The sequence below is a fragment of the Eutrigla gurnardus genome (genome assembly GCF_963514095.1).
Source record: "Eutrigla gurnardus genome assembly, chromosome: 1".
Classification (NCBI taxonomy): Eukaryota; Metazoa; Chordata; class Actinopteri; order Perciformes; family Triglidae; genus Eutrigla; species Eutrigla gurnardus.
This window is the reverse complement of record NC_139915.1, coordinates 11,564,334-11,585,837: the sequence shown is the minus strand read 5'-3', so window position 1 is coordinate 11,585,837 and position 21,504 is coordinate 11,564,334. Positions and strand designations below refer to the sequence as shown.

At 43.7% G+C, this 21,504-nt stretch overlaps 2 protein-coding genes across 2 annotated transcripts; one reads left to right on the top strand and one right to left on the bottom strand.

The window, feature by feature from the left end:
* Nucleotides 1–6,161: 6,161 nt before the first annotated feature.
* Nucleotides 6,162–11,385, top strand: LOC311010937 (uncharacterized protein; the record flags this gene model as incomplete). Its single annotated transcript, XM_084005580.1, has 5 exons — nt 6,162–6,260; nt 9,957–10,151; nt 10,254–10,339; nt 10,430–11,013; nt 11,078–11,385. Exons 1-5 carry the CDS (start codon nt 6,255–6,257, stop codon nt 11,383–11,385), a joined length of 1,179 nt encoding a protein of 392 aa, XP_083861706.1. The 5' UTR covers nt 6,162–6,254.
* A 277-nt stretch (nt 11,386–11,662) lies between these two features.
* On the bottom strand, nt 11,663–13,688 carry LOC311019525 (uncharacterized protein). Its single transcript, XM_084019042.1, has 2 exons — nt 12,851–13,688; nt 11,663–12,416 (listed from the first exon to the last, which is right to left on the bottom strand). The coding sequence occupies exons 1-2, from the start codon at nt 13,577–13,579 to the stop codon at nt 11,664–11,666; spliced, it is 1,482 nt and encodes a 493-aa protein (XP_083875168.1). The 5' UTR covers nt 13,580–13,688; the 3' UTR covers nt 11,663.
* Nucleotides 13,689–21,504: the final 7,816 nt, after the last annotated feature.

Genomic DNA, 21,504 nt, shown 5'->3' with positions numbered 1-21,504 from the left:
TGCGCACCGTCAGTTTGGCAGTTTGGTAGATCGCCTGCGCCAAGATGGGTGTGGCGGCGCAGCAGGGGGAGGCGTCACAGATTCAGCTTGGCGTAGCGGAAGTTTCGTGGCAAAAAGCCTCGCCGAGACTGCGCTGAAAGCTCGCCAGCTCCGACCTGGTCTACTTTCGGCGCAAGGCGCAAGGCATAAATAAAGTCCATTGATTCAATGCGAATCACAGCTGGCGGATCGGAAGTTTGGCGGACCGGCGCGCAGTGCGCACACGTCACCGAGACCTCACAGGCAGGTTTCCACAGTTCCAGGCACATTTAAATGCAATAAATAATCACAACAAACACTATTTAATGCAACTCATTGAATCAACACGTGAATTTATATCTATATAGATTGTCCCGTCACATCTGACGTCAGATCAAAGGCGGATGGCACGCGTAACGGAAACTCAGCCTCTCAGACCAAAACATCTCCCTCTCTCTCTCCTGTTTTTTATAATATGGGCATTGTTATTATTATGATACGCACGCACAGCGCGTGATGAGCGTGGTGGGAGCGCCGGCGCTGCTTCTGTCATCGGGTTGTCAAGTGACGGATCTTACACTGAACCTCCCCTAACGCATTAAAGGAGAGGAGAGGAGCTCATTTGATTGGTGAAGATCTGAATCGGCTGTGTTAATCCCAGTCCACGCCTCGTCTCCTCCTCGTCTCCCACTCACGCCTTCTTCTCCTCCCTCTTTCCCACTTGCGCCGGTGGGCGAGACGGGAGGTGTGCCTGCGCGAGCCTGCGCGGTGCACGAAACTTGCAAAGTCCAGGCGGACACACCCCGTCGGCGCGGCGCAGGTGCGCTGAAAGCTGACTGCGCCTGGTCTATGAATCTAGGGCCCCATGTCTTTATTGCGTCCATCGGTCCAAGACCAATTCTGGCCGTCTACACGATGCGCAAACTAGGTCCACTATTTGGACCGCTAACCATGACCCCATTTGGATGTCAATAAGCAGTTCAACATTTGGTTGTTATGATAGGTAACTTTTTTGGACGTCATGTGGACATCTTAAACAGGTGCAGGAAATTGACATTGACATTATGAATGTATTTTTATTCATGACAAATATCAACACTCTTGTCATCAACATGATTAAAGTTGTAGTTTGTAAAATTTTCATCTATTTAATTGTTTAACCTAGTTCAAGAACCGGGCTGGTGCCCATGCTGGTTCGCAGTTCGTTCAACCTGAGAACCTGTTTGCATTTCCACAGGGTAGAGAGCCTAGAGAGGATAACAACAATTGTGGACTACAATGCCATTTGCTCTGCGAGCCTACATTGGCATCAACACAAGACGGATACAACACATTTTCGCTGCTCATCTTGAACACTATAGACGGAGACTACGGTCGAGAATAAAGGTAATTATTTAACACGTTTGATTCTTAACACTTAATGTAAGATGTTAACGCTAGCCTGCTAGCTCTAACATTAGCTCATGTTACCTAGCGCAGACTACCCAGGATCGATCACATTACAGTTAAACACATACAAATACAATTAATGACACACGGATTTCTGTCTCTAGAGGTAACATCATTTTTGCGGCAGATGGCAAGATGGATGTCGCCTGTTGTCTGGGCACAGCCACGATCTCACACTGCTAAACATGTAATTCTACCCTTTCTGTTTCTGTTAAATGGTTAAAAAACTGTCATTACACCAGATTGTATATTTTATGGCTATCCAGCTGGTCAGCTAACATTACCCAAGGAAGCATAGACACTAGTTGCTGCTATTATGAACGTAATCAGTAGCTTGGTTAGCTACAGTTATGCACAGAGCCAAGAAGCAGTATAAAAACGAACGAACATCTAAAATGAGTTTGAATTTGATGTAGAAAAGAAGTCCACAACGACAACCACAATTAGCCCATATACAGCAGTCCTGGACGTTCGTAGATGTTGGGGAAAAAGACGTCATCTGACGTCACTTCTGCAACTTCAGGGGACCGACATCGGATCATAATTGGTGATCAATAATGCCAGACATTGTCAGCATTTTCCTAATTCTATTCTTTCTGTCTCAATCTCTCACTGGTACTCACTTTTTATGTTATAGTTGAAAGACAGGCACATTGGAGATGCTACAGTGTTCAGCCTGAAGAGAGACATTAAAGACAAGAGCGAGACAGAACAGACAAGGGGGCATGTGAATTTAGACAGAGGAATGCTATTTGGACAGTTGAATAATTGACTTATCCTTATCCAATGCTCTTTGCTCATCACAGGCTCTCCTTTGACTCAACTGATCGGTTGTTCTCAAAATGTGGTAACTTAGGCAACCAAAATAAATCTATCTTACAATGTGAATGTATCTTGACAACTGATGCTCTTGTTCTCCCCCCCCCCCCTTTCATTTCCCCTCTTTGTCTTTTTATGCTCTTTGCTTTTCGTCTTATTACCTCATGACAGCCTAGAGTTTCTCTGTCTGTAATGTTAGTGTCACATGTACAGTGGTTCTGACATGCTTGAGCTCACCATGACATTTCCCACTCTAACTCTTGTTGAATGGCGTTGAGTTATTTTTAAGGAAATGTTTGTCCTTCATGCCAGAAAAGCAGTCTTGATGGTGTCAAAATTGAGTCCTTTTGTCATGTTTTCTACAAGCATAACATATCTAAACATTTGACAATATGCTGATATGCATACAACATAGAGAATAAACCAGAAGAGGGACAGTTCCTGACAATTAATCAACTATGATCTCATAATACACTAATTATGGCTGTGAATTGAACTCTCTTCAGTAAATAAGATACCAGTCCTCTTTCCTGTTTTATTAAGAATGTATTATACATGTTTTACACCTGCATGATACCAAAGAGCAGAATATGACATCTTGATTAAACGCCAACACATTAACTAAATTATTTTTATAGAACTTACTCAGAGTGTGCTTTCAACGTGTCAGGTTAAGCATAGTGATAATTAGCTCTGTCTGATGAAAAACAGGTGTCTACAAATTGAACATATAACCAATGTAACAGTAAGTGAGACACACATATACACCTTGTATATGTATGAAGAGAAGTGGATAGCATTGGAGGCAGCAGCCTTAATCATTCCTATGAACAGAGGAAGGAGGATAACTCTGGCTTCAGCTATTAGTGCATTTTACAACTTTAGGATCGTCTGATTTAAAGTGATGGTTCGGAGTAAAATGCACCCGAGGTAATTTCCACCATGACATCCAGCCTAATACCCCTTCGGAAGCATTTTTAGCGATGGTCAGCATTGGTCAAGATAGCCGCTATCAGCCGAATGGCTTAGTACTAGCACTACGGTACAGAGGGTATATCTCGTAAATTACCCCACTAATAATGCATGGAATGTTACCAAACTTCTGCAGTAGTACACATAGGGTCTGTACTCACAAAACGAGGCATTTGAAAGTTTGTAAGTACACCAGGAGTTTATTTAAAATAACGCTTGCCCGATAGCTTCTATCCTCGGCTGCTATGCTACCGCAGCGTAGACGCTTTCATACTCTCGCGTGAAACTCGCGTCACGGCATCGGCGGGGTAAACACGGTAGTGGCGTCTACGCTGCGGTAGCATAGCAGCCGAGGATAGAAGCTATCGGGTTTTGTGAGTACAGACCCTGTTAACATTCCATGCATTATTAGTGGGGTAATTTATGAGATATACCCTCTGTACCGTAGCGCTAGTACTAAGCCATTCGGCTGATAGCGGCTATCTTGACCAATGCTGACCATCGCTAAAAATGCTTCCGAAGGGGTATTTGGCTGGATGTCATGGTGGAAATTACCTCGGGTGCATTTTACTCCGAACCATCACTTTAAATAAGGGCTTTTCAAAAGTCCATACACAGAAGTTGATTTACCTAAAACAAAACAATTTGCCCTGAGGTTTCCTTGTTTCATATATCACATGTGCTTTATTCTAGTATGGATGACTTTGTCAATAATCCATTCCTAATGCCTTCATATTTTTGTTTCTGTTTTAATTAGTACTCTTTAAATCGAAATACATATGTACGGGGGTTGTGGGTGAATTGCAGCCTGTCCAGTTTTAATAGATAAAATAGACTAGACTTTAACGAATAATGGCTTCAGTTGAAATAATTTAACATCTCATTTATTAGGACATTTCTCTTTCATGTAATAGCTGACGGAATGGTTTCTACTGTAATTTTATAAACTGCTTTTACCATAAACATTTTAAAAATGTTGTCTGTTTTCGCTGCACAGTTCTCAAATTGTTTGGCACACGGATGCCTTCATGCATAGTGATGATGATAATTCATTCTTCGTAAGTTGGTCGAGTGCCACAACAGTCAATTAATATGTTCCACTCTGCCCCTGGTTTCCTAGTTTGGCACAAAATGCATTTCACCTAACTGTTCAGCAGAAGGCCAATTCATAGTTTAGATGTGATTTATGTATTTCATACTGAATTCCAGAGTGTACTGACAGCATGGTAAATCAGAGTAGTTATTACCTCAATTAAGTAGATTCTAGGCTGGAGACCTTCTCTTTGCTGGTCTAAGAGGTTGACATATCTCCCCATTATCATATTATGTTATTGGTCTGTCTGTCAAAGAGACAAAGGAACCTGTTCTCATGGTGATGATGATGTGTGGATGCGCACCATCTCACCATATACATACAGTAAATGTACTGTTTGGGGGACAGGGTAGATGTTACAGGTTACAGCCATGCTGATTTGTAAGGTAGAGAGGTTGTGAGGAAGATTGTTTTAACAGGTGGGACTCTCCCACACAGATAAAGGAAATAATTTTATTCACACTGATATTTTGACATCTTGTCAAAATTGAGTTAACTATTTATGTGCTGGCTTGAAAACCAAATATGTCATACAAATAGTGTTAATTGTATTGTAACGTGTGGGTTCGGTGTGTGGTGGTTTGTGCAGTCTTTATGATAGAAAGAGCAGGATGGAGAAGGATAATTTCTTCAAGTAGCACTTTACTTTTCGACCGCATTTCAGCTTCACAACAACAACTTTACTTCCTGTCCCTGACTCACATGTCACTCAACTAACCAATCAGAAGCTAGAAGGACTGATGTAACTGTACGGCAACCCAAAAGGTACATTCAGCACATGTATGCTGGCTGAAAAGATTTCAACATGAAAATAATAATAATAATAACTGCAGTCATAAATACATTATATTGACTGTGTAAACATTAACACATGTTTTTAATAAATTGACTCAAGAATGAAAGATATGAATTAAATTAACTTCTGAACTTTACATTTCCTCCCCCTCCCACAAAAGAAACATCCTCGTTTCACAAACATCAAGGGGAAATGAGTAACCTTTCCAAAACAAAACAACAACAAACAAACAATGCATTGTTTCACTTGAGAACATAGAAAATAAGAAACAAGAAAGTAAATGACATCAGCTCCTCATTCACTCCTATAACCTCCCAGAAAACATCTCCACTAACTCTCAGCTCTGATGGCTTACCAGCTTTAGCCCTCTCACCTCTGAGGACATTCATGCACTTGTTACGTCGAAAAAAAAAAAAAAAAAAAAAACCTTACCTATAGCACTATGATCATAGCACTGTTGTTCTTAAGGTATGTTTGCAGAACAGCTACTACTTTACTGAGACGAGGACCTAACACTTGTTCTATTTTTTAGCTCTTACTTTATCGGCAATGATATGTTGTGGTTTCTTTGTTTCTTTCTTTTGACAAATGTACTTATTGTAAGTCGCTTTGGACAAAAGCGTCTGCTAAGTGACCTAAATGTAAATATAAGTGTTTTGGCTATCTGATCAATAAGTGTTCTGTTGAATCTCTCAATCATGCCGTCACACTGAGGATGATATGGGCTGGTTCGTGTCTTTTTAATGCCCAGCAGTTGACACAGGTGCTTAACCAAGTCTGACTCAAATTGACGTCCTTGATCTGTATGCAGCATTTCTGCCATGGTCACAGATGAAATTTTCAAACAGACATTTTGCAACTGTTGTGGCGTGTGACTGTTGTGGAATTCGCTCGGTGCAAGACTCTACTTCCGTTCTACTTCCGCTCTCTCGAGTGTGTGCGTCTGTACTTCCGGTAGGATGGCGATGTTTTATACCAGATGTCTGCAAGACCTGCCCAAGCTAACCATATCAGACGTCCACAGACTCGTCCGAAAGGGATGCTCTGCCCCCCGGAGTAAACGGGAAAAGGGGTACAAGATGTACCTTTCAAGTTTTATTGACAACTATGAAGGTAAGTTTGAAATTGACAGCAAAACACATTCACATTGTGGTATCGCTAACTAGCTAGCAGTAGCTATGTAGCTAACATTTAGGTCAGTTGTCCTGTAGAGATTTTAGATTTGTAGAATTATCAATTGTTTTTAACGTTTAATGTTTTATAGTTGAGGTGCATACGACCAAAACAAAAACGCAGCACCCTGAAAAAGCGCTAACTTTTCAGAACCAGAAGAAACGATTCAATCGGGCGCAGAGAAAACATAACCTATTGCTATCGGACACTACGTTTAGACAGCTGTCAAGTAAGTTTTAGTATGAGATTCCCAGAGGTGGGCATATCTAATAGTGGTTTGAGTATTTCTTTTTGGTTCGTGTTGTAATGTATTGATTCCAGTGATGCCGGTAACGCGTTACGTAGTCTAGAAATTTAATCTGACCATTTTTTTCAGTAACGAGTAATCTAACGCGTTAATATTTCCAAACCAGTAATCAGATTAAAGCTACTTAAAGTCACTGTGCGTTACTATTATTTTTGCCATTTTCCTTAGTAAAAATATATATCTTTGCTTTCTTCTTGCTTCTCGGGGAGTGATGTCACGTATGCGACAAGTCACGTTTTCAGCATGAGGACAACTCACGTGTAACACCACGCAGCGACACAAACAACAATGGAGGGAGGAGAGAGATGCGCGTGTTCTTGCTGGAAATACAGTCATTATTTTGAGTTCGTGTCAGCTGAAAAGAAGTCCAGTGTGTTTTGTCTAACATTACATGAATGATGAATTCCCACAGTGTCAAACAAAGACCCTGCAGGGAGGGTGACCGTCAGGGCTGTATGTCATAGGTCCATGAGGAAGCATGAGAAGCCTCACAACCTCAGAGTAGGGGGGAGCACATCGCCTCTTCTTTGGACACTCTCTGTCCCCCAATCTCACGACCGGCGCGATCATCTCCCCCCCCTCCCTGGCTGTCTGAATCTGCGAACCAACAGATCATTGTTGCGAGCGTCAGAGAGAAAATGGAAGAAATCGGGACAGCACGAGGACCTTGCTCACTACCACCTCCTCCTCTCTGACTTCACCTCAACTGTTTCGGCAGCTAAATCTGCCTTCTACCTGGCAAAGATCAACTCTTCTGCCTCCAACCCCAGGAAACTCTTCTCCATGTTCTCTTCCCTCCTCACCCCTCCTACCCCTCTCCCTCCCTCCTCCCTTACTGCCGATGACTTTGCAACTTACTTTACCAAGAAAGTAAATGACATCAGCTCCTCATTCACGCCTATTCCCTCCCAGAAGACATCTCCCCCAACTCTCAACTCGGATGGTCTTACCAGCTTTAGCCCCCTCACCTCTGAAGACGTTCACGCACTTGTTACATCTAACCGTGCCACCACCTGCTCCCTTGACCCGATTCCCTCCTCTCTTCTCCAGGACATCTCACACGACATCTTGCCATTCCTCACCACCCTGATCAACTCCTCCCTCACCTCAGGTGTCATTCCAGCGGATTTTAAGACCACTATCGTGAAGCCTCTCCTGAAAAAACCCACCCTTGACGCTACTGACATCCAAAGCTACAGACCTGTATCTCTTCTTTCATTCCTCTCTAAAACCTTGGAACGTGCTGCCTACAACCAACTGTCATCCTATCTCTTGCGGAAGAACCTCCTAGACCCTAACCAATCAGGATTCAGGACTGCCCACTCCACTGAGACGGCCCTCCTCACGGTGACCGAGTCCCTGCGAGACGCCAAAACATCATCCAACTCCTCCGTTCTCATTCTCCTTGACCTATCTGCTGCATTCGACACAGTCAACCACCAAATTCTCCTCTCCACTCTGGCTGAACTTGGCATAACTGACTCTGCTCTCACCTGGTTTACATCATATCTGACAAACCGCACCTTTCAGGTCACATGGAATGGCTCTATGTCCAAACCCTGCTCTCTGGAAACGGGTGTCCCTCAAGGCTCAGTATTAGGACCGCTTCTGTTCTCACTATACACCAGATCACTAGGTTCTGTTATCACATCGCATGGATTCTCCTACCATTGCTACGCTGATGACACCCAGCTGTTCCTCTCTTTTCCCCCGTCCTCTGACGCTCACATTGCAACTCGCATCTCGGACTGTCTGGCTGACATCTCTGTCTGGACAACTGCACATCACCTCAAGCTTAACCTGAATAAAACCGAACTCCTCTTCATCCCAGGGAAAGACTGCCCTCGCATGGACCTGTCGGTCACTGTTGAGGGCATCACAGTATTTCCTTCCTCAACTGCGAGGAACCTGGGTGTAATCCTCGATGACCAACTATCCTGCACCGCCAACATCACTGCTGTGGCCCGATCCTGCAGATTTGCCTTCTACAATATCCGCAGGATTCGGACCTTCCTCACAAAGGATGCAACGCAGCTCTTGGTCCAAGCACTGGTCATCTCCCGCCTTGACTACTGCAACTCTCTCCTGGCCGGACTCCCGGCCTATGCGATTAAACCATTGCAGCGTATCCAGAACGCTGCAGCACGCCTTATCTTCAATCTACCCAAATTCTCCCGCGTGACCCCCCTCCTCCGTGACCTCCACTGGCTCCCTGTTGCAGCACACATCCAATTCAAGACGATGACACTGGCCTTCAGGGCCATCAATGGAACGGCACCTGCCTACCTTCAAACACTGGTCAAACCTCATGCCCCGAAGCGAGCACTTCGCTCCTCTACTTCAGCTGGCCGGCTGGTACCACCATCGCTGAAATCAAACAAATGCCGCTCAGCAAAGTCCAGACTCTTCTCTGTTCTGGCGCCTCAGTGGTGGAACGAACTCCCGACCAATGTCAGGACAGCAGAGTCATTTGCCATCTTCCGAAAAAGGCTCAAGACTCACCTGTTCAGACTTCACCTCGACTCTACATAGCATGACCCACTAACACCCTCCCTCGACATCCCCCCCCCCCCCCCCCCCGCAAAAAAAAAATAAAATAAAATAAAAACCTTACCTATAGCACTCAGATCGTAGCACTGTTGCTCTTGAAGTACTACTTTACTCAGATGAGGACCTAACACTTGTTCTATTTTTAGCTCTTACTGCATCGGCAATGATACGTCGTGGTTTCTTTGTTTCCTTCTTTTGACAAATGTACTTATTGTAAGTCGCTTTGGACAAAAGCGTCTGCTAAATTACCTAAATGTAAATGTAAATGTAAAGCACATGTGTTTAACCAGTTCAAGTCAGATTCTGGGGTATTTTTGTGGCTATAGTTGGTGATGTGGATGCAGAATAACAATAATAAAACTTAAGTCTGTTTATTTGAATTAAACCTGAACTATACTTTCATGGACACCCCATAAACTGGTTGTTACTGCTCCCGTTCTTTGGAGCATAAGTTTAAGTAAGCCTATTCATGGTGGGTACATTAGTCAGTGTGAGGTAAGAGCTGATTTTGTACCCTCAGTCTAGGCTATACTAACCTGTTCAATGCATTACTAACACTGTTGTTCTAACTGTATTATAATACCAAGAAAATATTTTAAGATTAGTGAGGCAGGCTTATTTGTTCTGGTTGTTCTGGTAGCCTAATGAATCATACCGCTACTATGTGCTTGAACGGTTAGCCTGCTCTCACCTCTCACCTTTAGTGTTTTTTTTTATAGTTGTCAATTAGACTAATGACTTAGTCTAATTGTAATACTAAAATCATGTTTTATTCATAGATTACTTTTGAGGACCGCTCACCAAGTGAAATTGCAGTGACTGAGTGCTCCTGTGTGGCTGGAACCGCTCTCTGCAACCACAGTGTTGCACTACTGTATCAGACCACGAAGTACTCTACATTGCAACTGAAAGCAGTACCGCCTGTCCTCAGCTGCACAGAAACTGAGCAGCGATGGCATAAACCACGAAGACTGGTAAGTACTTACGAACTTAGGCTAATCACAAATTCTAAACCAAATTCTAAACCAACTTCTGTCCTTAAGTTTTGTTTGTTTATTTGTTTGTTTACTTGATAGGGTGTGAAACCAGGCAGAGTCAATAACATGGTCTTCATTTCAACAAAACCCAAGTCAAGACAGTACACAGCTGCTGATGGTGTAAGGTAATATTCACTGTCAGTCATTGTCAGATTCTTTTTGTTTCGAGAGATATTGTTTCTTTTTTTCTAATTATGACATAACTGTTTTCAAAGGAGCAAGCGCTACAAAGCAGTCCGGGGGGACTTGCCAGACCCAGATGTCCTGAAGGTCGACGAGGCATACCAGGACTTCACGGCAGACCTTGCGCCGCTAATTACCACACTCTCCATAAGTAGTGATGTCCCCCTCGTCGATTCAGCCTTTGGGACCGTTCAAGAAGGCAGCCCTATTTCGTACCAGCACCCAGTGCCAGTGAGTAGGATGATCATCCACCACCCAGACGCACCCCCCCCACCACCCCTGCCGTTAGATGGTCACAGGCTGGACCCAACCACATGTTCCTTTGTGTGCACTCACCAACAACACCTAAATGTAATGTCGCTTAACATCACTTTCGACATGGCAAGATCCATCGAGATGGCCACGAGGGAACAGAGTGGCAGCGCAGAGTGGCACAGCCTGAGGAAGATGAGGCTCACCTCCTCCAGGTTCCGGGAGGTGTGCCATGTCCGAGGTCACAGCTCTGCAGAGAACCTTGCAGAACGCATCCGCAAAGGTGGGGTTCAGACAGCCTTGATGAAGAGGGGGCTGGCACTGGAGCCAGAAGCTATTCAGGAATATGCCCACATTAAAAAAGGTCAACTACTGGCCATCAGGATTTGTCATCCATCCGGATGCTCCCTGGCTCGGATCCTCTCCAGATGGTGTCGTTTTTGATCCGACGGAGGCACCACCATTCGGACTGGTGGAGGTGAAGTGCCCCAACGTGAAGAGCTATGTGGACTGCGGGTACCTGCACATGCAGAGTGGCGCCTTGCGCCTGAAGCCAGGCCACAGCTACTATTGGCAGGTGCAAGGCCAACTGCTCATCACCGGAATGCAGTGGTGCGATTTTGTGGTTTTTGCAGACGAGGACCTTCTTGTACAAAGAATTTATAAGGATGCGGAGGTCGCTAGGGTTATAAGGGAGAGGGGGGATTATTACTTTTTCTATCATTACTTGATCTGATCTTTTAAAAATCAATGGTTCATTCAATCAGTTCTGTTTCAATCAGTTGATAAATGTTCTTGTTCTGGTTTTGTTGTTCATCTTTACAAATCTATACAAAGCCTGAACTAATATTAGGTTTATTTAATATTAATTATTAATTATTTAATATTTCCTTATTAAATTCTACATGTTCTAATGTCATCTCTGGTGCGTTTTCATTTTCATTTCAAGTCATTAAAAACCCAAAGCTAATGTAATAATGACAATGACACAAAGAATGATTTTTGATCTTTAATTCATTGCTGAGTTGCCCATGCCTTCACTAACGGCCCATTCTGATAGTTGACCAGGAAACAGGCCACATTGAACAATTCATCAATGTTCCCGCATATAGACAGTGGTATGTCCTTGTCGAACAGTTTGTTCTCTTTCACTCTCCTTATGCACCTCTCCACATGCACTCTTAGACGTGCAATCGACTGTGTCTGTCTGACATCCTCTCGACTCATTTGTTGTTTGTTGCTGAGAAAGGCAGGCCGGTACACCTTACAAGAAGCAAGGTTGTCCACAAGAAACCCTTTGTCCACCATGATCGCCATTCCTGGCTTCAGCAGGTTTACAATCCCAGACAGCTTGAAGATCTCGCAATCACTCATTGAGCCTGCGTACAGTCCAGACACAAAGGTGACAGCACCGTGGGGTGCCATGCCAATCATGGCCTTGAATGTAGTGTGGGATTTGTATGTAGAGAAAACCTCACTCTGAAGGAGCAGAGAGGATGGCGTCTGACAGAATATCTCTGTACAATCAAGGACCACCTGTGTATCGGGAAAAGCTGCAAACTCAGGTGGCAGGTGAGCTCTCACTATCTCTGGAGGAATCCAGAGGCGCTTGCTTCCCAGCAGACAGTACAGGAAATGAGTCCATGTGGAGATGATCCGACTTGCAGTAGTGCGGTGAATGCTGAACCTCTCTGCAAGGTCCCTGAGAGGAAAACCCACTGACAGGTACATCAGGAACAGCAGAAACTCGTCAATGGGTCTCAGTTTCTGTTGAGATTGAGATACATTATATTTATATACACATAACCCTAGCATTATATAGATACACATTTCTCTTTTATTTAATACAAAAAGTCAACAGATCCCACCATTTATTTAGCAACAAATGCATATACTAAACTCGAATTTGTTGTTTTTTTGCTGTCCGATTTGCTAAATGTCAGGTTTTGCACTCTACTTCTCCTCTTCAATATTTTATCAATATTATGGTGTGCACATAGAGTAGATTAATTAATTGTCAACTGTGTTATCAACTTGTTCACGTGAACTTGCATTAGATGTTATATTTACAAATATGCAGATAAAGTGTATAAAAACACAAGTTGATCAAAGTCATATGGTGACAGGTCTGAGGTCTGCAGTGAGCACAAGGCCCTAAAATGGCTGAAATTTCAACGTTGTTGACCACATTTGTTACCTACCGTTGTTGGGTGATGGACTGTGCTGATGTTGGCAGAAGCTGTCTTCGCGCTGGTTATGCGCACCATCTTGTGGATCACAGCAGGTTCAATTAATCTCCAAAATGCCATGAAACTCCTGTAGGACGCAAACCTGGTATAAAAGCGCACGTCCTCATCTGATGCTGACAGGCGCTCTATCCCAAAACGCTGGCGAAGATGGAGGTCTTCCAACTGCTGTTGTAGCTCCCTAATCTGGCGACGTAGAGCTTCGTTCTCGTCGGCCAAATTACTCGCCCTCGTTCCTGTTTGAGGGACTACAGAGTAGTCATGATCTGGAGCCATTTCGGTCTGCATCTCCGAGTCCGAGTCTGACTCTGGGGCGGGACTCTCGGCCCGCGGACGCCGTTCCCAGACGCTCGGTCTGGGCGCAGGTAGTTTGTACCCATTCCACGAAAAGTAGACTGGCACGGTTCCCTTCTTCAGCCTCCTCAGCCCCCCGGCAGTCACATTAAGATCAGTCTGCTTAAAATGCCGACTACAGACCCGGGTGTTTTTGGTCGGGTTGAAGTCATCCCTTCGGATCTTCTGCATCCACTCAGCCCGTACCGCCCCGTCAACTGGGAATGAATGAAAGCTGACTTCTTTGTTGTAACGTGACGAAACGGTACATAACGGCACACAACAATGAAGTGCTGAGGCTCTAACCCTCTGAAAGGCAAGTCGCCTCTCTTTAATCCTAAAAACAGTCATTGTGAAAAATTATCTCTCTGGTAATTCTCGGTCGCTGTTGTCTCCCGCTCTCGCTGTCAAATCACCGGAAGTTTTCACCGGAAGTACTGGCCCACACACTCAAGTCCGGAGGTCAGCGGTCGCCATATTGTGCACGGAGCGAATAGCATACAAGTTACCATACTTGGAGAAGTAGTCTTGAACAACAAGCACATACCTGTTGCCACGATTTGTAATGGGGAGCTCAAGTATGTTGGCTGCCACCTTTTGGTTCAGCAGCAACGATCGTGTTCATTTGAGCTCTTTGATGAGGTGTGGGGCTCCGTCTGGCATCACATGGAATACATTGTTTGCACCACAGCTTGATGTCACGTGTCATGAATGGCCAATAACGCAGTTGCTGTGCACGTTTGAGGACTTTATCTGCAGACAAATGACCAGTTACTGGATTTCCATGCAGCAGTTGTAGGATAGTGTCTTTCAAGGCTTGGGAAACAACAACTTGATGCAGCACCGACTTGGGTTGAAAACTTTACAAAGGTAAAAGGTAAGTCTGTGGTACTCATGCCAAAGCATTTACTCAGCAGATGTGTTTTTTTCAAGCACCAGTAGGGTGGTTTCTGACCTTTAGTTTTCCAGCCAATAACCTCAGACAGTACAGAATCTTGTTGCTGTTCCCGATCTTCTTCAGGGAGCTGAAGCATGCATGTGGAAGAGACAGACTGCGTAGCATACTGCAAATCTGGACTAGAAGGCTGTGGTGTAGTCTGGTTACTGGAAACTGGTTATGGATCAGTACTGCAGGAGCTGTGGTGGTGTACAGAACTTACAGGACAGGATAGATGTTTGTCAGGGTGTGGACTGGCGGGAGCAGGGCAGGGGGTGTTCTGCTCTGTTGGTTTGGTGTCATCAGGGCGACGTGACATTGCATCTGCATTAAGGTGGCGGTAGCCATCTTTGTGAATCACAGTCAATTCAAAAGGCTCAAATTCAAGAGCCCAGCGTGCACGACAACCAGTTCTGTCATTATCAATGGGTATTTTTCTGAGACCCAAAAGAGGTTTGTGATCTGTAATAATGACAAATGGCTGCTTGTACAGGTGATGGCGAAAATGTCTTACTGCCCAAACAGTAGACCAGAGCTCTCTATCATAGTCTGTGCATCAAAACGTGACGATATCCACCGTGTGGTAAAAATTGAATGGTATCCACAGAAAGATAAACAAAACTCATCAAACGCACAAAATCACCGAAATATATCCCACCGCTGCCACCAATGATATGAATTAAATTAACTTATGAACTTTACAGTATTAGAAAGTGGTGGCATGTAACCTAGAGCAATAGGTAAGCCTAATTACTGTCTAGTCTATTTCTTTAAATTAAATTGTGGATTTCCATGAGTGGCACGTTCAAATCTGCACCTAGTTATCCCTCTACCAGGTGGCCTCAGGAGGAGGATAGATTGGGGTGCTGACCTTTCTGTGATGTTTTGTTGACAAGTATGATGGCATTTTGAAATGGATAGTGTGGAAAGGTTACACAACTGCACTGCCAAAGTATATATAAACTTATACTCTATGTATTTGCAGAGTCCACACAAAATGTAAAGAAAGTTTAAAGGGAAAGGGATTTTTCAAAAAACACTATGGCAACTGTAAAAAACTAAACTATAGTATTATTATTATTATTATTATTATTATTATTATTATTATTATTATTATTATTATTATAAGTTTCCATTGCTGATTGTGACGGGACAAGCAGCCTCGTCACGGCAGCGATGCACTGCCTTCATTAAAAGACTGTGTGTTCATGTTTATGTTACGGTATTTCTAGTTCTCCATCCTCCATGTTAACCAGTTCATAAATCATATTTCACCTCTGTTACTCCTGCAGCTGTTTAGAGCGTGCGCACCGGATAAACATCAACACTGCAGGGGCCGTCAACAAAGGCTAGCGATCATCAATAATGCATCTCTTTTCCGTGTAACTTATTAATCCGCTGTTACATGTTTCAAAAAATCATGCTACACTTTGTTTTCATTTCGTGTGTTTTATTAATTTGTATTAAGTTTTGAACGTTTAAATTTTGTCATACCAGGGGCATGGATGGCCGGCTTGCACGACTTTTATTCATGTTACAACTTCCGGAATAGAAGGGGGTAATCTGGGAAGAAGTAAATGTTGTTTAGCCTGCCGTGTTTGATTTGACTCTGTCATTATCTAGCATTGATCAAAATATTATTTGTCAATGAGTTTCTAGGCTGAGTACAAGTCTATACGGGTATATATACATACATACACACACACACATGGGTAATTTCACTGCCTCATATACTTGTACTGAAGCACCCCTGTCAAATTGGCATTTTGGTTTCTATCAATTAGGGTAATGAGTGCAGGGCCTATTTAAGGCCAGGTTTTCAAGGAGACAAGAGGGCTGGTGGCAAACAGGTGACTGTTCATGCTCTTTTCTCTGCACAAGGGAACCGTAACCTCGGGTGACTAAGCTTAAGTATTTGTTGTTTTTTTTTACTATCATGTCATTTTTGCTTTGTTTATTGAAATGTTACTTTTATTGTTTGTTGTTTTGGCTTATTTGCTAAAAAAAAGAACAATGAATTGCCATTTGGCCTTTTTTGTGAGAAATAAAAAGTATCCCATCTTCTCTACCGAACCTCTGTCTTCTGAGTGCTGTTTCCATCTCTCTTACACGATAAGGTTGCATCTCCCTTCAACACTGATATTCTACAAATTGTCTGCACACACAAGCAGAGTGAATCAAACGTGGTGTATGTTTCGCAGTGGTTGGAACAGACACTCTTGTCTAGGGATGCACCAATACCACCGATGGTACTGGATGCCGTTGTAGTGGAGTAGTTGTACGAGTACATGAGCACTGTCAGACATCAGACCCAATACCAGATACTGGTTTTAAACTTTAGTCTTGTCTCCTCCTGTCTTAGTTTAAAAGTTCACAGTTACTGTTTCCAAAGTCCACCTAAAAAGAGGAGATTTATGTGGAATAACAGCCGAACCATGTCCAAAGCCTTTAGCATTCAACCCAATCAACTGAGATTGAAATAATGTTAATAGCATAGACCTGCAGACAGACTTGTAGGTGTTGCCTTAAACGTCAGTCTGCTTGAACATGCAAATGTTCCTTTTTCTACTACCTTGAAGACACTCATGGACTCTGAGGCATGGCCATGGAAAATTAAAAAAAAAAATGTGAGAGCTACATTATGTCAGTGTTACTTTGCCTGCACGTAATTAACAATAGACTAAGAAATGGAGCAGCAAACAGGAAAGGCTGAATCACTAACAACATTTCAGCCTTAAATATCCAACAGTCTTGGTTGGCTGAGGAATTTAATAGATTAAACCACATTTTTGTTAAATGTGTTTGTTAAAGGCCCAGTCGGCGAGTCTGGCGGATCGAGGGCACTCTGTCAGATTTTGAATGTTTACAACTCTCACGCTCCTCCCCCACGACCACCGAGCTCCTTCCCCTCAACTTCATGCACTTTGAAATCCCTTAGATCACGCCACCTTTGAAACGCCTGTCCTGAGCTGAGACCTGGGAGGCATCTTATTAAAAAGAGTGGCAGAAGCTGCCACGGAAACAATATCCTCCTCCGGAAAAAACTCAGGCATGGGCGTTTCTGTACAAGCACTAGAATCGAGGGACAGGAGGAGAGACTTCATCTGGGCCAGCTCTGTGGCCAGCAGATCCACCTTGGAGGACAGATTGTCAGCCCTAGCTGTTTTCCTGGAGGGAGCACCGGCAGCCTCCATGGCACGCCGCTTGCGACGGCCAGGCAGGGCTTGTGATGGGCAGGCAGGGCTGGGGACGACCGCCCTGACAATGTGGAACCAGCATCGGCCATCAGGCTCTCCACTTCAGCCAACCTTGCAGCTCTCACAGCGAGAGGCATGTAACTGCAGTTCATGCAGGAGTCTTCTGAAAGACCCTCCCTCAGGTGCTCGAGGCCAAGACAAGAGGGACGCTGCAGCACGTCTTATCTTCAATCTACCCAAATTCTCCCATGTGACCCCCCTCCTCCGTGACCTCCACTGGCTCCCTGTTGCAGCACGCATCCAATTTAAGACGATGACACTGGCCTTCAGGGCCATCAATGGAACGGCACCCATCTACCTTCAAACACTGGTCAAACCTCATGCCCCGAAGCGAGCACTTCGCTCCTCTACTTCAGCTGGCCGGCTGGTACCACCATCGCTGAAATCAAACAAATGTCGCTCAGCAAAGTCCAGACTCTTCTCTGTTCTGGCGCCTCAGTGGTGGAACGAACTCCCGACTAATGTCAGGACAGCTGAGTCATTTGCCATTTTCCGAAAAAGGCTCAAGACTCACCTGTTCAGACTTCACCTCGACTAGCATGACCTCCCCCCCCCCCCCCCCCCCCAAAAAAAAAAAAAAAACACCCTTATCTATAGCACTCTGATCGTAGCACTGTTGCTCTTGAACTACTAGTTTACTCAGATGAGGACCTAACACTTGTTCTACTTTTAGCTCTTACTCCTACTTATCGGCAATGATTCGTTGTGGTTTCCTTGTTTCCTTCTTTTGACAAATGTACTTATTGTAAGTCGCTTTGGACAAAAGCGTCTGCTAAATGACCTAAATGTAAATGTAAATGTACAGGAACTACAGGCATGCAGGTCCATCAACGCTACAGTGAGAGGGGGGCAAGGGCACCCCCCTTCACTAATATGGCAGTTATCAATATAAAGCTAGCGCCGAGCACACGCTCCTGCTAGCGTCCCCCAAGGCAGCCTGAGCGAGGGCACTCCACTAACCGTGGGAACAGGACCTGAAAACAGTGATCAATTCTACCGTGAGGGGATTGAGGACACTCCCCTTCACTGATATGCCAGTTATCAATATAAAGCTAGCGCGTCCTTCTAGGGCAGCCTGAGCGAGAGCACTCCGCTAACCGTGAACACAGGACATGTAACTTATGAAATAACAAATGCTTGTGAGAGGAGAGCAGAAACACTTTGCCACCGATACAACACGCTGACATGCTGTCGTTAGTGTAACCAATAACAACAAGTAACGTAACATTAAGTTAGCTTGCTTCATTAGCGAAAAACACCATGAAGTAAGAAAAAAAAGATACAGGCAAGGAGAGGGGAGCGAGGGCACTCACTTCACTGACGCTGTATCAACATTTCCTAGCTCCTGCTTATGTTGTTATGTGCAGGTTAGATTAACTGCATTACCCAGAAGGCACTGCGGATATAGACAGTCCACGGTATGGATGCATGTTGAAAGTCGCTCCAGTAAAGTTGAAACAAAACCTACGCAGACCGTGTCAAAGTTGTATTTATTATGCACTACACGGCATAACACTGCTAGCATAATATAACAAACCAATCAACCTTACCGACTGATAAAGGTAGTGATGAACGATGATCGGAGCGTCCGTCCGTCCCGGCAAAAAGCCGAAGGCCTGTTACTCACCGATCCTCCTCAAAGGACAGAGATCATGAGGCTACAAGCGACGAGCCGAATACTTAATAATATAGAGGTTTAGCTAAAGCTAATGATACCGCAGTAACAAGCGTTAACCTGCAAAGTGAGAAGATGAAAAGGAAGTGATCTCGTGGATGACACTGGAACTTATACCTGAGCTGGGGGTCATCCAAGGTCACATGTGACTTTGTTGGTATTAATACTCGACCTGCGCGAGACAGAAGATATCCAGTGTTAAGCACTGCCTCTGGCAGTCAGTAAGGATGAAATAGAACAAGGCATTATATACTATTTCAGCCATAGAAAGATGCAGTACTCATGCAAGTGATGAAGACTAGGGCTTCAAACTCTAGTGTGTGTGTGTGTGTGTGTGTGTGTGTGTGTGTATGCAGGAGAGGCATTCTCCACTGTTCTGTGCTGCCACAGTTTATGAATGTTTGAAAAAGTGATTACAAGAGTGAATATTTTTTTGTCAACCGCAAAGAACCAATTAAGAAAAATCTGAGACTGCGTAAAACATTTTTTACAACTGATCTCAATCTACCGCATCTTATTTCTTGAAACCATATAGGAGAATTTTCAGTCAGAATATGATGTGTTTCTACTATCTGCCTATACCGACACTTTACCACTCAGAGATGGACAGAAGCACAGCATTATTTTCAAACAATTTTTCCACACAACTGGGTAGGAATATACAACGGTATCATCACTCCCGAGTACATGTAGGTTAAGGTCTAGACTTGCCCGTCTATGTGATTTATGAGAGGTTGAACATTTACACCTTGGCTTTCCCTTACTGTCTGACCAAGTCATTCATCAGACTCCATATAATGAATGGACTTGTTCTTTGCACTGGAGCTAACAAGACGGTGGGGTCCTTAGAGTTCAGTAAAATGAGATTACAAGCACTGGTCAAGTCTAGGAAATGGGAGCAACTCCGGCTGGAGTTAGAGCAGGAGCATTCAGCCACTGGGGAGGAAGCGATTGGTGGTGATGAAGGCAGCATTACTTGGATTTTCTGCTGTAGCCATGGTCTCTCTGTGGCAATCCAAGATGACAAAATACTTGTGGTAGCAGAGAGAGATGCCAAAGACCACGATTAATAAATTGTCGTGCAAAGATCGACATAATTTACTGAAAATATTAACCACAATCTGAAACGTTATTGCTTTCTGGAGGAATATTACTTTTTCACTTAGACCCTCCCCAAGGAGGTCAGTGGTCACTGAAGCTAGACCTGTTGCAAATGCAGATAATCCTGCCTATTCTGTCAGGCTGACTCCTCCTGGGAAGGGCCAACTCCACAAGGGGGGGCCCAACTCTGCAGCCTGAGCTGTGCATACATAATTATATGTCGCATAACCTCTTTCACAGTGATAAAAGAATTTTTGAAAAATAAGATTAATGAAAAATTGAAAGGCAGGCCTTTTCCAGCAGAAAGGGCCAATGTATTGTAAGAGTTGTGATTCCTTAAAGAGCGTATCACTCTTGCCACTCAGGCTCAATAATATAGATTGAAAATAATAAGAACAACTTGGGAAGAAACATTTGATGAGGATCACACCAGAGGGCACCCTTTTTTTTGTGAAAAACCATTTGATGAAAACTTGTTTCACTTTAGATGTGGAGTAATGCTGAGCAGGTAAGATATCTGCATTTGTAACTTTAAAGCACTGAAACATCGCAGGTCAACTCAAGCACATATTGTATCAATTTGCAAAGATGGTGGGGGCATAAAACAGCTGCAAAATTCACATCCATAGTCCAGTTTATGTAGGCTACATGGTTTCATGTATCATCATATCTGAAAGAAAGAGTAATATAATAATAGTATAAAGTACACTACAGTATGGAATGCTGGAGTAGATTATTTGTAAAGTGGTGCTTAGTGTTGCATTGTGCAGTTGACTACAGAAAGATGTAAGTCTAATAACGTACTATGTAATTATTAAATATAAACAGTGATAGGACAAGCAGTAAAGTGGTTTCATTCATTGACGACTTCAGCAACCACTACTACCAATTATAACAGCAATACGAACCTGCAGGAATCCATGTACAAAGTTAAAGCTGCAGTAAAAAAATGTTGGTATTGTAAAGTTAGCATACACTGTCAGAAGTGTTTCAGCCTACTTGATAAGTGCAAACTTAATATTCACTCTCCTTTTTAGCTTTGTTTTGGTCTCTCCTGGGTCCTGATTTTTTTCCTTCTCTTTAGCTGGTAAGTGGATCCCATAACTCCTCTTTTGTCAACCCTGCAGCAGGTTGATAAAATGGTGGTGTTGTTGTTGTTGTAGTAAAAACTTCAATTAAGCTGTAAGAATGTGCATAGTCAATTCCTTTCTCCTCCACACTGTACACCACATTTACTAGCACCATGGCACATGTGATAGAACGGAATGTAGAAAAGCAATAAATATTTTAAGGTTTGGACTGTATC

Bases quoted from the DNA above. Each gene is read 5' to 3' on its own strand.
- LOC311019525 (XM_084019042.1), bottom strand. From the start codon at position 13,579: ATGACTGTTTTTAGGATTAAAGAGAGGCGACTTGCCTTTCAGAGGGTT. The intron at 12,417-12,850 runs GTAGGTAACAAA...CAATCTCAACAG, and splicing joins CAGTCCATCACCCAACAACG to AAACTGAGACCCATTGACGA.